Below are 19,222 nucleotides of genomic sequence, written 5' to 3'. Positions count from 1 at the left end.
CCATTGCATTGAGTGCCTCCATGCGATGGGGAAACTTCTGCTGAACTTGGTCCCTGGTGAGTTGTTATGCAATCTTTGATGTGTCCAATAATGGTGGGAAGCATGGTTGAGGGTGATCCAAATTGAACACTCGGTGCAAGACAAAGAATGGGGGAATGTTATGCTCCAAAGCATTGTTTCCCACAACCTTGGTAATGATGTAAGGGCCATATCGGAGTGGTCTGAGCTTCCGATGGGATCTTGTAACGTGTTCTTTCTGCAGATGCAACCAGCCTTTGTTGCCCACTTGAAACTTGTGTGGTACCTGATGCTTACCATGTTGCTGATTGTACTTGGCATTTTCCAGAATGGAGTGGCGATATATCGACCCATTGGGTAGGGGTGCTCTAGGAGTCAAATCGAATGAATCCTTGACTTGATAGTGTAACGATATCCCTATGTGTGAGGAGAATATGTTCTTGTATTCTTTCATGATCATATCCATCTGCTGCTACTATTGCATGGAGGAACCCTTCTCGGGGGTCATGGATGTGTCGATGATCTTCCCCTTACTTTGGGAGCGAACCAGACACAAAATCAATTTCCTAGTCTGGGAGATGATCTTGCTGCATTTCTTAGCAGAGATCAAAGAGGTAGAGGTGGGGCTACCTCCAGTATCCTATATAATGAATTACCCAAATAAATAGTAACAGTGTGAGGCCTTGAATCATACACAACATGTCGCTTCCACAAGTATGGTTGGCCTAATAATACATCACAAACGTCAAGAGGTGCAGCATCACACAATACCTCATCTATGAAGGGCTTGATGTTGTAGGGAAGACGACACTTCTGGCGGACTCAAAGATCTCGTCCTTGGTGAAGCCACCCAATACTGTCCGACTGTGGGTGTAGTGTAGTCGGTAGGCCCAACTGCTTCATGACCTTTGCTGAAATGAGGTTATTTTGGCTGCCTTTGTCAACAATGAATTGCAGTGGCGAACCCTTCACCCACATTTGTGAGTGGAAAAGATGCTTCCCCTCCTCTGGATCTTCAGGCTCATTCTTTTGGATCTTGGCAGTGGCAATAGTGGTGCTGGGCTCCGCATCAATGATCTGCTTCCCTTTGTCATTCCTCTTGTCGAGTTCTGACTCAGGGTCAGAACATGCATCTGATTCTGAAGCCTTCAACTTGGCCACCAGTGACTGCTTGGTCCGACACTCACTTGTGTTATGAGTGGGGCTCTTATGGAACTCACACCACTTTCCTGTGTCCTTCTTTGACTTCGTGGTGGTGTTCTTTTCTTGCAGCTTTGACAAGTTGTCTTGGGTCACACCATCTTGGCTTTTTCCTTGGTTCTGTGATTTGGGGAAGCCGTTCCCTTGCTTCTGATTCACAGATCCAAAGTCTCGCTTCTTTTGTTTAAACTTTTGTTCGATCTTGACAACGTAGCAGTATGCCGTGTTGAGTGAGGAGATGTCCAGGTTCTCCATCTCGTCCTGGATGTACCTATGTAGGCAGCCGCGGTATTTGAGTACCAAATTCTGCTTAGAATCCTTGATACCAACTTTGTGCGAAGGGTATAAAAAATATTGGTAAACTCCGACACGTCTTGGTCCCTTCCCTGCCGCAATGTGGTCCACTTGATATATTTATCCTCCTAGCTTCTGATAGGGTAGTACTGCTCCTTGATGGCATCCCAGAATGAATTCCAAGTGGGTGCGGCTGAAAACAATGAGCCCGTATTTTCATCCTTCTGCTCACAATAGGTTTCCCACCAGTCCTTACATGGGGGGCGGCTTTGAGAAGTGCAAAAATGATTCTCGGCTGGAAAAATCATGACCAAAAAAATACCCTTCTAGTAGATTTAACCATTTATCTATGACATTTGCATCTATCTGACCCCTTGAATATGGGGATTTCAAAGTTAACTTGTACCTTAAAGGTGTGGCGTTTCCGAAGTAGCTGTTAGTAGTAGATGTGTCACCCCTGGGTAGCCACTAGAGGATCTGGGCAAAGTTGTCCATCATCACGTTCCTTTGTCACTCAAGGGCTTCTTCGAGCAAGATTTTGATAGGATCTCCTGCCCCCTCGTCTTTCTTTTCATCCGCCATGCGAGGCTATCAGGATTTGCGAGGCTAGTCTTGCAAAGGTTCGACTAGTTCAAGCCCTAACTCCTTATATCCCAATTTCATTGGGGACATGCAAAGAAAAACAGAGAAAGAGCAGACTTCTCTGATACCACTGATCCAGATTTAAATAAGAACACAAAAAATTACAAAGATAACCATAAATATAGAGACGCAACAGAAATAATACTTTATTTCATTAATGTAAAATACTGAAATATGCTTATAAACAGAAATGGAAATAAACTACCTCAACGATAGTAGCTTATCTCTGAGAAGAGATGTGGTGGCTACATGTCTCTGAACTTCGTTACAATGAGGCTTAAGGGCCTTTTTATTTTAAACAATAAGAGCAAACCCTAAACAACAAAAACCCTAACCCGAGGAGATGTAACACCAAGAGTTTATGGGCCTTGTTGGGCTTAGTTGGACAACCAACTTCCCGAGGTCATGACTTGGTCATTTTATCTCTGTTTGACGCACATGATACCCTGTTGGAAAGATCTCTCCGAGGAATACAATGGAAAAGGCAATTTTATTCAAAAATTGTTGGCGGTAGATTGCCAAAAAAACATCATTTAGGGCCTCAAAATGGCTCCGGAAGTTTAGGACCCGAAAAAATACTAAAAATAGTAAACTGTACTACAATTGAGGAAACTGAAAAATTGAAAGAGACAGTTGTGGGGGTCCAAGTGGGATAAGTGGGTGGCCACCAACATCCACCTGGATCATCTCAACTACTATGTTTATCTACAGAACAAAATGCACTCCAATAGAATGGAACACCTTTTCGTCCTAGTGGCTTGGTTACAACACAACCTGATAGTCTACTAGTGATTAAGTTTGACTCCTTCAATTCTTAACTAAAACTACAATATGGATTCTTCTAGAGACTTCTACATCACAATCACGTGGCTAGCCATTTTCCATGAATTATGGTGGTTGACATGGCACTCTCTTGAATTATGATGGTAAAAACAAGAAGGCTCACTTCTAAGTGACATAACTTTTGCATATGGATCTGATTAAGGTGATTCTTACGTCATTGGAAAGGTATTTATATGTACAATAGTGATAAAAGGTGTTGCATTAAAATTGAAAAATTTTACCCACAAAAAATGCAATTTGATTTCTCAAACTACTTTTAGAAGGTTTCATACCCCAATTTTCCAAACTCGGACCTGTTGGTAAAAATGGTCATGTGCGTTGATTCCTCCACTTTTTCCACTGTAAAAGCATTGAGATGGATGAAAAATAATATAATGATCCAATGTGGATCATTGTTGCAATCAATAATTCAGTTTTAATGCATCGATCTCACCTTGGTATGGCTTAATGTCCACTTTTGCTTCCATCTTGAGTAAGGATCGTGAGGGGTTAATGGCACTCAAACTTGATTGCTTCTTCTCTAGTTTTTCCTCAATTCCTTTTTGGGGCCTTCATTATCTGTTGGTTTTCCCTCTGATCCAATCTTTGATTTAGAACCTCCGACCTCCTCAAAATGTCCAAGTTTGTTTGCTAGAGTGACCATGAGGAAGTTCATATTGTGATTGATGTCAGTAAGTTGTGCTTCCAACCTCACAAATATTTCTTTTATTGGATCTTAAGGGATATTGTGAACAGATTCATTGACCATGGCTAGGGGTTTGTGACTTTTTTCTTAAACTAGTTCTTGGATCGCTACAACTTCCCTCAAAATTTTCCAAAGAAAAATGCTCTGATAATGATATGATATATAAATTACCATGGATATTCCATCGGAATAATTAGTTAGAACATATCTAAGAAAATATTGGAATCGTTGTTGTGAAGGTTAATTTCCCCTAGATCTCAAATTCTTTAATTATTGGTTTTATGCTTAAATGTGTGCAATAGTTGAAATGCAAAAAATAAAGAATAGAAAAACACACAACAATAATTAGAGTTATGGTTTTGAACCTTTTAGATTCTTTTTGAAAATCGACATGCAGCTAGCCCTATACGCATGAATAAGAAGGGTTGATGTGTCATCTTCTCATACCATGGTGGTCAACATGGTAAGTAAACTTATGGGAGACATAAATTTTAAATATGAACTCTAATTGACACAATCTTTGTATTGTTGGAAATATTTCTAAGTGTAGATTAGTGTCAATAAATTCAAGTTAAAGGTAAAAAAGTTTTGATCTCTGAATACCATTTAATGTTTGAAAATAGATGGGGAAGGTTTGAAATTAAATTTGTCCTAACTTGATTCTTCTAATTTTTACATTTGAAAATAATGACAAATATAATATACATTTAAATGTACTAATACTTTGATTTATATATATATATGTGAGAGAAAAAAATTATAATTTTGAATTTTTATTTTATTTTAAATTTTATAATATACAATGTAAGTATTTTAAGTATTTTTATGAAAATGGTTTAAAAATAAAAAGGAAGAAGGATATCCAGACTTCAAAAATGACGGAATGGGGTACCATCAAAAACATTTAGAGTATCCAATATCTTGAAGTTTGACAGATATAATTTGGATTTACAAAATTCCCAATCAAATTTTATCAAAATCTTACCTGAATTTCTATAATTTTGCCAGAAAAACAGTATGTTTAGACTGTGGCAATAAAAACAAAGGTTGTTATTAAAACAAAGGGTGTTTTAAGTGTCTCCATGCGGCTCGCTTATTAAGACAAATGTGCATTATAGAAGATGGAGCAACCCCTGAAATAGTTGACTAAACCAGCACAGCCATATTTATTGAACGCCGATCTGCCAACCTTAGAAAATGTCATGAGGATTCATGGTGTCACATACAAAATGTACAGGAAGAACGCTACCCCATAGAATCAGAGATAAAACCACTGTTGCAATTTGGTTGTTTATCTGGCTGTCAAAATAGTAAAATCCACTGTCCTGCGAAACAAATTCAAGTTCAGAAATCTCAACAACATTAATTCCTTTATGGACAGCGACATATTCTATGGTAATCTTTCATTATTGAATAGTGCCAAACTTCCACAGTTTGTCGTGCTTGTAAACCCACATTCTACATTTTTTAGTGGAGTTTCCGAGTATGCCCTCGACATGTTTGACAAAATCTCTCAAACGAAAACAACTCATATTTTTAAGCCAGAAATCCATGAGTCTGTCAATGGGAACCCCTAATGCAGCCTGAAGTAGTTCGTACGCATCCTCGTTTGAGATTTTCTCCAGGCCGTGATATCTGCCGCTTCATCTTCTGTGTCATGGAGGATCGGTGATCACAAACGGTCTAAATTATAATTCTTTTTGTGTTTAAAAGCGGACTGTGCGGCAATCGTCAGCGAATCGGAATTTTCTTTTGGTACATACGAATGCCCTTCGGACCATGTGAAATTAGGTCTTTATGTGGCTGGTAATTTCAGAAGGAATACAGTTTTCAAGGTGAGGGCAAATTTTCTGATATACTTGTTTATTCTGGTACAACTTTAAAACAGAGAATGATGATTAAAAACGTTTGTGTCTTTTCTAATTTTAAAATATACACAATAGAAAAATTCCCAACCCAATCACACAAACATGCTAACACGTTTTCAATTAAAAAACCATTATAAAATCTTTAAAAAATTCTGGAGGCATCTTTAAGATAAGATAATTATATTTATGTCAAACTAATGACCATAAAGTAGGTCAAAGGAACTGTTGAGTACAAAGATGTCCATAGAAAACCGGAGAATTAAACCGTGTTCTATAAAGATACAATGCATGAAGTAAATCAATATTACAATGCATGAAGTAAATCAACATCTGGCCCTAGCAGAGAAGATTCAGGGGCTAATAGGTTTGAGGATCAAACCCATCTCTCCTAACACTGAATGAAGAACACTGAAGAAACTCAACAAACTCTGCTGGTCCAATGAAGAGCCCGTGCAGACTGTATGGAGAACCTAGTCCGTCTCCCAGGAACGGATCTGAGACGAATCTGCTGCTGAGATCTCATGTGGCGGGGTGAGGTCCCATTGATCCTCACCGATCTAGAGTCTGGATATGTACTGGTATCAATCGGTCTCATAGTGCCCCTGTGTGTAGGTAATACCCTGAAAAATGTTGTGAAACATGTTGTGATCTTCTGTGTGGGGTTTGGTTTGATGGGACGCTGAAGAATATCTGCTCGGACCCTGAGAACCTCTTGCATACTCTGTTACCAGAAACGTTACAGGAGCATTCGTTTCCAAAAAAAAACGCAAAGAAAACGGAACGGTACAGAAAACGCTGTTTTGTACGGTCGTTTTCGTTTTTCAATACAGAAACCGGTTTCTCCAGAAACGAATTGTTTTTTGACACCGTTTTCTGAGAAATGTTGTTCTGGTTCCGTTGTAATGCTGATCTCATTTTTGTAATGCTGGTCTCATTTCAATTGGACGTTGAGCACAATAAAAAAGGCAAGATTGGTTTTCCTAGAAATGTTGCTAATGTTGGTTTTAATGTAACGTTGAGCCCAATCTAAAAAAATGAAGGTTGGTTTTGTGGATAGTTTTTAGAGGCGGTTTCATGGTCTATTGTACTTAGTCTAAAATTTCTTAAACAAAATTGTCTATTTATGGATTTTGTTTGTTAAAATTATATTATTGGGATGTGTTGTCTATTGTTATGTTATGTTTTTTAATGTTCTAATTATTTTTTCTTAATTTTTGTGTTAGTTTATTTAAAAGTGTATGTAGTGTAGAGTTTTTTATATAGTTTTATTGTATTTAATATTTAAAATTTGTCTTTTTATACAAAACTATAAATTTAAATGCACACGGTTACATTATATATTATTTTTATTATTATAAAGATTAATTGTTATTACACTGAGTTAACGATAAAGTTTGATGGTAATTTTTTTTAGGTTTTGTCTAGTTGTAGGGTTTTCAACCCTTCCTTTTTTTCTATGCTGGAGGGAGTAACACTTATTCCTATAGTAAGATAGTTGAAGGTAGTAATAGTTCTAAACAACCCTCTACTTTTGGCTCAATTCCCCAATCCCAATGGAGCTCAATTTAATCTTCACCATCCTATTACCCACTAGGGAAACTACATCCTAGTAGTTGCTTAGCAAATACTACAATATAGCCCAAATTTGAGGGCCGCTCAAATAATATGGGAGAATATACACACAATATGCGAGATCGTGTACTCATCAAGAAATTTCTAGGGATATGGCCTTCAAAAAAATCCCACTCTCACTAGGTCCAAATCAAGTGGAAGTGGAAAGGTGAAATCAAGCTTGAGTTCAATGCCAAGGGTTTCTTCAGTATGAGAGGATCAAACTTGGGTATTTGAGAATAAACTATGTAAGCAACACAAGCTTTGTTTCTCACTATGAATATTCTAGAATGGTTTATGTGAGCAACAAAAGCCTATGAGCAACTACGTATGAACCACATTATTGGAGAATGTGGATGATGTGTGCTTTGTTTTATGTTTTTCACATTTTTCTTGTTTTTTCTCTCTCCTCGTTTCTTGAATGCGAAACCTCCAAACTTCGTTTCTCGTCTTGTTGTCGTTTCTCGTTTCGTTTCCGGTTTCTCGTTTCTGGTAACATAGCTTGCATATATAGCGAAACATCTCTAATCGGGATACCTGAAAAAGTCGGCGAGAGTCCGAAAATCTCTAAACAAACAATGAAACCTTCCTCTGATCTCATAGTAGACGGGACATCCAAGAATGAAGTGCACCTCAGTCTCCACTTCCTGTAAATGACATCCATGACAGATTTTGTGTAGTCTATCCACCTGGTGCTCTGTCTCTACCCGAAGTCTATGAGAACTTACTCTGAACTGGCCTAGAGGAATGCAAAGAGCATGCATCCAGGGGTGAAACGTATACTTGGGTCAAACAATGAGCCCGTATCTCAACTCCAAGAAGTGCTCAGCGTAGAAGGTCGTAGGCCATCTTTGGACGTAACCATCTTAGAGTATTGACCCAACCTGGATGAACTGCGTATAGATGTCCTGTCCTCCTTGATGATCTTGTTTAGCTCCTGTATAGTAAGTTAAAGGTGAGCAAAAACAGACCAGAAGCATTTAAAAAATATTGGAAAAAAAAGAGACAATCCAACTAAATTCCCACTTAGTGTAAAATATTTGGAACTCTAACTTGGCCAAAAGCTGGATGGCTCTAGCATTGATTCAAACCGTAAAGCATGGTTTAATGTATTTTGTTACAAAATACAGCGGTTTTCATTGGCTAGCTGTTTCACAGCTCTCTCCGGTTAAAATATAAAAAAATTCAAAGCATTATCCCTACAGACAAAAGTGTATCGATTTAAATTTTTATTGAAAACCCTATTACGAGCATCCATATATTGATTGGTACAGGAAATGTTTTTCCGAAATTCTTTCGTTTTTAATTTTTCTTTTATTCTGTGTCCGAGCATCTTCACAGAGCATATTAGGTACAGGAAATTATTTTCCACTTTATGCTTTAGCTTTATCTTTTACTTTCTCATAGCATATTAGGTAGAGGAAATTAGGTTCCACTTTCAGCTTTAGCTTTATCTTTAACTTTCTCATATGATTGTCGGGACGCCGGAACAAAGGCATAAGATGCCTGACACAAATAAAATAAAATAAACGGCCATAGCTGGCGGTCCAATATAGAGGGGAGCCTAGCCCTGTTCATTCCTTTATCCAGTCCGCTTTAGGTTTTTTTCCCAAAATTTTCCTCAGGTTACTGTTAAATGTGAAGCTAAAATTCATGTAAGATTCTACATTTTTTTATTTAGATATTTTTAGATCTCCAGGATTCTAGATCTTTCTATATTGTTAGTAGATCTTTCAACATCGTTATTAGTTTTTACACTGTTAGTAGGTCTAGATCTTTTAGTAGGTCTAGATTTTTCGACACGACTATTAGTTTCTAGATCATTCCAGATCTCCATCTGAATCACATACAGCGTTTTAGATCTTACTTCTGCCTCTATAAATTTATAATTTCTCTGGCTAGACAACAAAGCCAAATTTATAATTTCTCTGGCTAGAAAACAAAGCCAAACCCCAAGGCTGTTATGCAAAGTGATTTCTGTTCTCCGGTGATTATTTTATCTATTCGACTGTTTCTGACTGAGTAATCTTGTTGTTTCTCCATTTCTCTTTCTATAAGTATAAATCTGCTGTGTTATATTTATGCTCTGATCTGTTGGTTTGATTTGGTTTGGTTTGACATTGCCAAAGCCATGGAAGCCGTCTGGACTGGAGCAGCGGCTAACGCTTTAAGCAGCCTTGGTAGCGTGGCTATTGTTCCACTTATCCAACTCATAGACGATGTTGTTCATTTGGATCGAAATAATCAACTTCTACAAGATAACCTGAGCCGTATGAAGGTGCTGTTACAGGACATTAGCAGTCAATTTCAACACAATCAAAGAAGTCGACCGGACACTATAAATGGTTGGCTGCAAATGCTCCAACATTCCCTTGAAGATGGGAGACGCATCATGGAGCGCGCCCAAGCACAGAAACCATGTTTATATTTTCTCCTCTGCAAGCCCAGAGCCTCGAAACAAATTAGAGAATGGAACACAAATTTCGATCAACTCTGTATCCCTCTTGAACGGGACTTCTCAATATTCCGCAATGCTCAACAGAGTGCTTCGTCGGCACCGTTAACTGCAGAGGCGTTTCTTCAGCCAGTGCCAGAGTCGGGCTTTGTGGGGTCCGGTATTCGATCCGCGGAGATGCAGCTGAAGCAATGGATTAATGCGGAGGATCATCAAGCTCGCGTCATTGGTGTGTATGGCATGCCGGGCGTTGGCAAAACATCGTTGCTGGAAATAATCTACAATGCCTACAGAATAGGTAATGTGTTCGAATTTGTTATTTGGATAACGGTTTCTCAAAACTGTAACATTCTAGACTTGCAGAGAAAAATTGCCGAGGCAATCAATTTAGAGCTGGGTAGCAGTTCTAACTCGGTGATGCAAAAGATGAGGATCTATGCATGGCTGAAAACAAAGAAATTTCTTTTGATTTTGGATGATATGTGGAGTCCACTCCATATGGAAGAAGTGGGCATCCCATTAGTGAATGCTGAAGGTAGCAGAGTTGTAATTTCCACTAGGAGTATAGATGTGATTCGAAGAATGGGGGCAAATGACTACTCCATACCAATAGAACCCCTATCCTCTGATGAGGCCTGGCAGCTGTTTTACTCTGTTGCTTTCAAAACCGGTGGTGCTCCCAGAAGAAATATAGAAGATATAGCGAGACAAATTGCAGGAAAGTGTAAAGGTTTGCCCCTGGCCTTAAAGGTTGTGGCGGCAGCCATGACCAGTATTACTGATGTAAAGGAGTGGGATCGTGCTTTGACTCATATGAAAAATGTGGATCCTGTCTTTGTAACTACTTACGGTGGTATCCAGCAAGATCTCTATGAGCCACTAAAATTAAGTTATGATCATTTGCCTGATTCTAACTTCAAGGCTTGTTTCCTATATTGTGGTACTTTTGTGGAAGATGAAAACATTCATGTGGAGAGATTGGTGGAGATGTGGATAGCGGAAGGCTTGGTCAATAGCAGAGGGACAAATTCTCTGATGGACTCGGGGCTCAGGTATGTAAATTTTCTTGCAGAGCGTTGCTTGTTTGAGAAAGTTGGCACGGATATGGTGTGGATAAAGGTTCATGATGTTCTGCGCGAGATGGCAATTCATATTGCTGAAACCGAAGAGAATTGTTTGTTCAGGACAAGCCAGAAGCTCCAAAAGTTTCCTGTTGAACCGGGGATTGACCATTGCAAAAGAATAGCAATTGGTTATAATAATATTCCCTCCCTACCCACAGATTTCACATGCCCCAATCTTGTCACTTTGATCTTGGCGCAAAATGAGAGCTTAAACAAAGTTCCAAATGGTTTTTTAACCAATCTCACCTCTCTCAGGGTTTTGGATCTGTCCCGCACCAAAATAGAATCCTTGCCAATATCAGTGTGTCACCTCAGACAGCTAGAGTTTCTTCGGTTGAGCTACACATCAATAAAGGATTTGCCTGAAGAGGTAAGCCATCTTTCTCAGCTTCAATTTTTGCATCTTTTCTGCTGTGGAGAGTTAAGGTCATTGCCATGTGGGATTGGAGAGCTTCAAAATCTCAAGCATTTAAATTTAGACGGGTGTGGAAAATTAGCAGGGATTCCACGTGAACTCTCTCAACTTACTTCGCTGGAAAAGCTAGAATTGATGACAGGGGTTAGGAGTATTTTGAGAGTGGAGGATCCTAACAGTAGTGTTTGTAGTCTGAAGGATCTATCAAATTTACCATATTTGATTGAGCTGAGTGTGCTTGTCAAGCCAGGAATGAACACAAATGGAATGAGGTCAGGGGTTAAAGTGGCTACAATGGCAGCTTGGTTGGAGATGAGGCACTTGACACTGAAATTTGATGTGAAGCAACATAATGTAGTAATGCAGGATCTTCCAGAAGATATGCAAAGCATGAAGAAACTCCAAGTACTGAATCTTGGATTTTACCAGGGGATAAAGTTGCCTAATTGCATTTGTAATTTTGAACAACTGGAGAAGCTAAATCTGTATGACTGTTACCAATTATCTGAGCTTCCTCCTTTAGAGAGACTGCCAAATTTAAAGGTATTGTCATTAAGAATGTGCATTAAGTTGAGGGAATTAAGAATAGGAATGTGGGGAAGCGCAAGTGGATTTCCAATGCTCGAGAATTTGCATCTCCAAGATTTGCCATTGTTAGAGAGTATGACAAGCTGCTCATCAAATGTTCTCTGGAATGAAGAAGCAATGCCTGCTCTCCAATTCTTAAAGTTATCACGTTGCCCGTTATTGAAGAGATTGCCAAATGGATTTGAAAAACTACCGAAACTGAAAGAGATAGACGCAGAGAAAGATTGGTGGGAAGCACTAACATGGGAGGATGATAACATAGAAGTCTGCCTTTCAAATAAATTTAAAGCCACAACAGGTTTAAGCTGGAAAGATAAAGTAAAGCACCTCAGTCAAACAGGCAAGTTAAAAGGTATAGCCTCCGGATCATAGATGCCTATTTCAAAGCTTTTTATGGGGATGGGATAGAATGTTGTAAATTAATATTTTTTGCTTAAGCTGGACGGCACATATGTATAAAAGTTTAATGATGAAATACAAAGTATTTTTTTGAGGAAATAGATTTTTAATTTTTTGAATTAATATATTGTTATGGTTGTGATAGATGTTATAATTGTATCTAATTTTTTACGTTCATTTCAATTTGGAGTTTATTAAATATAAAGAAGAATCAATTTTTTGGAAATGTAAACCTCTTATAAAATGTATTAAATTTGACTCTCCTTAATATTTGATAATTTTGAAATATATATATACACATTCTAATCCGTAATCAATCATTAATGTTAAGCAATGCTATTTGATATTGGGTTAATATAATTTTATTATTATTATTTTTTAAAATATCATTTTTATTGTGTCCAAAAATAATTAGATATTATTAATAAATTATGTGCCACCACTATAAGAGTGGACATCAAAATTACTACTATGTTGGCTTTTATTTTTTTCACAATTAAAGTTTTTTAACATTTATATTTGTTAAAAAAGGCAACAGATATGAACACATTTCATACTTATTAGTCCTTGCCGCCTACGGCATAGGACTATAGTAATCGATTTCGATCTAGTCTAATAAATTGGCACAAAAATTCATATACCTTAAAATTTATAAACCATGCTTTGTTACATATGATGTCCCCACCACATTTCTTTGACCAATTAAGTATAAAACTTTTTTCTATTGACGAACAGTGAAATTTTCATCTTATTTAGCCTCATACCAAGGCAAATATGAAGTCGAACTTAGAATAAGTATGGGTAAACCAAAAAAGTTCATGTTCACACAAACTAATGCTAACATTAATTTTGAACATTAGATGCTCAGATATATATGAAAACTTGTTTTGGAAAATTTGGTATCTACGGATAAATGCTAATTCCCTAGATAAGTAGCCATATCTAGAACAACAGTTTAAAGCACTTTAGCCTTTTCCTATAAGCAAGAGATAAGATAAAGAAAATGAGAAGACCTATTTGTAGTTCCGCTTTCCTCTTGTCTCCTTTGTATTGATCCTGTCGCTCCTTCCCGTACTTAACACGCTTAAGAAGTACCTGTAAACATCAACAGAAGACAAAGCACTGATCAAAGCAGAAGATCTATTGAATACAAATAAATGGAATCAGATACATTCACACATATAAGCATCATATAACAAGATAAGCATAAGGGAAAAAGGTTCAAATACTTTATTGAAATAGAAGAAGGAATTACAACCATCAACTCTGATTTGAAGTCACTCCTCCATCTTTGATCCCATCCACATCACATCAAAAGCATGACAAACTTGTAGCATAACAATACCTGTCTCAAAATCAATTCTCATAGCAACATTATCTCCTTACAATTCAAGATAGTCCAGCCCCTGATCACTTAGATGAGTGTTCAATTTATAGGAGGATGAAGGAAATTATGTCATAAATGGGAGTATCGAATGGCCTTCCATACTTAGAATTAGTTCTATGGAGGAAGGGATGAGAGGATAGGAAGCATCTTAACTCATTCCTCATCCATTTTCGAGCTCATAAGAATTGATAAGTGAGGGAAACTTCTAGATGACTCCAAGAGATAAGAATATTCCCAAAACACTATGCGAATTTCATTCAATCTCGCCCAGCGCAGGTGAAAGAGGGCCTAAGTGCTCTGTAGAGCACCCTGGCATGGACTCAACTGCTCTGTAGTGCACCCTTACATGGGCCTACCTGCGCTGGTCCCTTTAGAGGTCATTTCAGGATGTCTTCAAGTCATGAAACTATTTGGGAATGAGGCATTCAAAAGGGTGACTTGTTTAGGGTATGTAGCAACTGAAATTAGGGTTTGATGAGCCCTAAAACATTGACCTGGATGATGGGAGTGATGTGCTCAAATGGATCTGTAACAACGGCCCTCTAAAGCATGAAGTCGAAAAAATGTTAATGTTGAATGAAATGCTTTACGATGTGATACAGAGGTTTCTAAGTGGAAGGTGACCTGCATCAATTACAATACATATATCATGATATTTTGATTTTTTACATGAATTGCTGAGGGAAGACATACCCATGATCGGAATGACCATCAATGTAAAGCCATTGTACATATGATTTAGTACTCTTGAAATCACAGCCTAAATAGATGCAACTAGATCTAGGGTCTTCTATCTCGTTCAATCGTTTTCTCAAGTACGAGTCTAACCATGTGAATATGTGATATGAAGTCGAACATGGGAAGACACTGTCTGATTACCGGCCAATGATGTAAGCCGTTGATAGATGCGAGAGAAATCACCGATAATGATAATGATCCTCAAGGTATTGCAGTACATTCTGCATGGTATGAATGGATGATTTGATGTCGAACACTATACAAAGTATTTCGGTCGAAGGCCAGTGATGTCAACCTATCGCCGGAAGTGAGAAACCTACCATTGATGTATGCAAGCCTCAAGGCACTGGAAGGATGTTTCTAAGTCAACTTCTTGGATAATGTGCTGATATCGACAAGAAGCGACTCGTCGTAGAAGGGCCTTGATGTATCCCACATCAAGGGCACGAAACAAGTGTAATTATTTTGGAGACGAAATTTGACTAACGACACAAGGTTCAAAAATGGTGGTCATGAAAATGAAGGTTTATGGTACTGTAAAGGATGAATTTAAATTGGATGACTTCTCTTGAACATGTCAACGACATTGAAATAAATTGCTCGCATTGACTCAAAACAAAGTGATGGATGGTATGATAACCATCAAGTTGATAACCCAACTCAAGTAGTCATGGTGATGAAGTGAAAATGTCATGTTCAAGAGCGACCTGCTACCATAAAGTGGTTTTCCCCCATTTTCCATTTTCCCCAGTCATTAATAACTAGTACCTCTTTATTTTTTATCAAGCTTGAGGAGGATAACATATGCTTGTTGTATAATTCCACCCTTCAGGTGAATCCATCGCTATGTGATGTTTTAATGAGTCTAGCGAAGGTGAAACTCAGTATTGTCTAGATGGACAAGTTTGTCGCTATTTGATGTTTTAATGAGTTTAACAGAAAAGATAACTCTATCCTTTTCATGTTTAGAGAGTTTGAAAAGGGACAAAAAGAAAACTCCACATGTTATTTTTCGTTGATTTGTCTCTCAAGTCCGAAAAAACATAAAACAATACGAGAGAGAACCTGCTGACCATGTTCGGTCAACGTATTCCTTTTTCGTAGTTAATTTATCTTAGCTCGAAAAAGAGTTAAACTTATACTGAGTAGATGTCGTTTCCAATTCGTTAACGAGCTGAAAAGGACAAGCTCTCGACAACCTTTTCATGTTTCAAGAGTCTGAAAAGAGCTTAAATAGGACTCCAAGGGGGTTTCTTTTTCGTTATTTAACAGAGCTCGAAAAAGAGATAAAAGTATGCTCTGTGGTCAAAGGTACAATTTACAATCGAGCACTTCAAATTCTATAAGTCAGCTGCAAACCCTGCTCAAAACATCACCAAATGGATTAAAATACCTGTTTCATAGGTAAAAATAGGCAAATACTAATGTTTACTCGATTAATGAACATGAAATAAACATAACAGAAGTTTTTACCACAAAATTTTTACCATTTGATACTTACCATTCGGTTTTTACCTCGAAATTCATCAGCTAATTGCGAGAGATTCTGTGGACCATTTCTCATGCCGTCTGGACTAGGGAGGAGATCTACCCCTCCTCTTTCTTTTCAGGTCATTCTTTTATTGTTTCATGCAAGTTTTAGGGTTTTTTGGGGCCTCTGGGTTTTGATTTTTTCGCCCTGGGATCAGCGCAAGCTTTCACATTGAAAACTTTGCTGAAGAACACCCTGATAGAAGGCTGCCCGCTCTTCTGTGCACTGTCTCTGTGCCTGGGCTACACTGGGTGAGTTTCCCAAATTTGATTTAGCTATTTGCTCCAAAAATTGTCTTATTTTTTGCATGGAAAGGATCCTAACTAAGCTTATGATTGGGTTTCAGGCTTTCATTGGATCAGAATGTCGATTACATGGCAAGAAAGAGAGCATGAGGAACAAGACATGGTTTCCCTAAACAATCCGAGTACAGTTGAGGCCCTAAAAATCTATGGGTTACTCAAACACTTCAAGTTGTCTGGAATGAGGCAACAAATAGAACTATTGCAGTTCCTTGTTCATGCATGGGATCTGACAAATCAGACTTTTCACATAAGGGAAAAAATGGTCCCTATTACCATTGCTGATATTTAATTTCTTACCGGACTATCGAGGCGAGGTGCCCCCATCTCACTTTCTGGATTTGCCCATGGAGGTGAATCAGTGAGGGATTACATTCGACAGTTTTTTCGGCTAGGTACACAACCGAGCAAGGATGGGAAAATAAACGTCAGGGATGTAGGTGATTTTCCTTTGAGAACGATCCTCTTCAAAATTGAAAAGTTGGTTGGCAGTGTGACACTTCATTCGGCGAACAGATCATATATGCGGTATGCACTTGAGTGTCTAGAGCCAAAAGTATTCAACTGGTGTGAGGCCGTACTTTCTTCATTGAAAGAACAACTGACCAAGGAAAAAAGTGGTAAGATGAAGAATTTCTGCAATGTTTCGATCTTAATCACTTTTACCTTAGAGAGAATCCCATTGATGCAATCACAACATGTATCACTGGGTGTAGCTAGTCCTGGAGATCCACGTATGCAGAGGTGGGTCGAATTGATGGCTTGAAATGCGGGTCAGTCAACAATCATTTTTTCCACTGCATTGTTTAGCTGGCTCGATCGACAACACCTTGTCATCGAGGAGCATCCATACTGAGGGATGGATTTCCGTGGAGATCCAGACTTGATTCTACCAGTTAGAGCACAATGGGGTGCTATAGGTAAATTGTTTGACCAAAGTGTTTTTGATTTTTCAAGTTTCTACATGTTTTTGTGTTTTTAATGTTTCAAAGACTAAATTAAAATCATTCTCATGCATGCAGATGTGGGTACTGTTCGACCTGTGGGACACTAACAGGATGTAGGTGGGCTAGCGCGGAGAAACATTGGGAGAGCGGTCCTCCAGGGCTTGGATTTGGCCGAGACCATGGAAAATTTTAGGGGTTAATTTTTGCCCTTGGGCGAAATTAAGGGGTTTTATATTTTTATTGGGCGAATATTTTGTATCACAGTACATTGTTACAAATCGTCTCAAATTTATTTTATAAAAAAATTAGGTGTGGAGGTTAGCCCACCTTATTTTAAGGGAGAGAGTAAAAAAAGTAAATTTAGCCCTTGAAATTAGGAGTTACAACCTTCCATTCGCCCTAATTTTCAAGAATAGGTATTTATGATAGTTATTTCACCCTCCACATTCGGTGTAAAAAAGGTTTTTTTCTTTCATTTTCCCGTATTTCATGGTATTGGGGTTAATTTCGAGAAAATGACCTTATTTTTTGGAACAAATGGTCACAAAAGAATAATTCATTTTATTTAAAAATTCAAGTCTCTTATTTTCATGTTTATTTAAAGATTGAATAATGTTCTTGCCATATTCCAAGTTTGCATCTGTTTAGTCATAATCATATAAAGAATAATGGAAAACATTTTTTTTATATTTACTCCATAAGTCACCTTATATTTACGTGTAAATAAATAAAAATAAAAATAAAGTGGAGTATGGTAAATAAATAAAACCTCTTTTTATATTTAGTCCATAACCCTCTTTCTATTTAAGAAGGCTCAAAAAAGAGGTTTTATTTAAGTGAATCCTATGGGCCAAATACCATATTTATAAAAGAGGTATGTTAAATTAATAAAAATATAAATAAACGAGAGGTATGGTAAATAAATAAAACATTTTTCTATATTTACTCCAGAAGTCACATTATATTTAAGAACATTAAAAAAATGTGTTATATTTAGGTGAAGCCTATAGGCCAAATACTATGGGCCAAATACCATGGGCCAAATTATTATTAATACCATGCAAAAAAACATTATTAACCCTAATATTAGTATTAATAAAAAAAAAGATGGCACTTGGTATTGACCCATGGCATTCATGTGGAATATAGGCTATTTAAAGGGGAGAATTAAACCAGCATAGATCCATCTTTACTCTGGATCTACTAAGTCCTATGAGGGATCAAATATCATGATATGCAAACTAGCATAAAGTGAAAAAATATTTGATCCTCGGGCTTGGTAGATCAAGGGTAAAAATGGATCTTGTAATTTAATGTCACTTAAACATTTTAATTTGGTTAAAATAAAAAAACAGAATAAAAATCAATTATTAATTTTATTAATTTTTATAAATTACTAATAGTAGTTTTTAAGCTCCAGGTTTATGATAACCCATGGTATTGACCCATGGTAATATCATGGTATTCATGTGAGCATAGACTATTTAAAGGGGAAATTCTATCGGCTTATCTCCATCTTAATTCTGGGTCTACTAAGTGCTGAGAGAGATAAATAGATTTCATCCCTCCAAGAGTGGTAGAAGTGGAGTTAAAATGGATATAGGTTGGTTTTTATGATAATGAAGATATTAAATAGACTTTGAAAATTATATTATAAAAAGCATCTTAAAGTGAATGGTTAAAGCTACATTTAGTCACTTCATAAAATTTAGTAAAAAATACCAATATCTCCATTAATATTGGTTTTTCTGATTTAACAAAAAAAAATTCAAAACAGTGAAATCTTATCACTCTTTCCGCATCACCTGGCAGAAGAGAGATAGTTAGTGCCCAAATTTTCCACCATTTTTCAAACGTTCTCAATATGATATCTTCATGAAAATGTTAAGGTATTGATGTTGGATTAGTTGTTTGAAAAATATGTTGGTTTGTACAACCTTTCATCTTCTCTGTTATTCTTAATTTTTCGTAATGATCTGTAGGGGTTGGGCCAGTGCTTGAAAAATATGCTGGTTTGTACAACCTTTCATTTTCTCTATTTTTCTTAATTTGTCGTAATGATCTGTAGGTGTTGGGCTAGTGCACCACATGGGGTTGGGCCAGTGCACCATATTGTCCTAAAAGGCAGATATTGTGCACCAAAAAGGAAATTAATCCACATGTTACGGTGTTGTT

The 19,222-nt window shown here is 37.4% G+C and overlaps 1 protein-coding gene across 1 annotated transcript; it reads left to right on the top strand.

The window, feature by feature from the left end:
* The first annotated feature begins 8,723 nt into the window (after positions 1–8,723).
* LOC149147836 (putative disease resistance protein At4g10780) lies at positions 8,724–12,252 on the top strand. Its single transcript, XM_089441247.1, has 2 exons — positions 8,724–9,148; positions 9,291–12,252. Exon 2 carries the CDS (start codon positions 9,293–9,295, stop codon positions 12,113–12,115), a length of 2,823 nt encoding a protein of 940 aa, XP_089297373.1. The 5' UTR covers positions 8,724–9,148; positions 9,291–9,292; the 3' UTR covers positions 12,116–12,252.
* The last annotated feature ends 6,970 nt before the right edge of the window (positions 12,253–19,222 follow it).

Source organism: Pinus tabuliformis, chromosome 9 (genome assembly GCF_031772625.1).
Source record: "Pinus tabuliformis cultivar Carrire ecotype Pingquan chromosome 9, CPIR1, whole genome shotgun sequence".
NCBI lineage: Eukaryota > Viridiplantae > Streptophyta > Pinopsida > Pinales > Pinaceae > Pinus > Pinus tabuliformis.
This window is presented reverse-complemented; position numbering and strand designations above follow the sequence as displayed.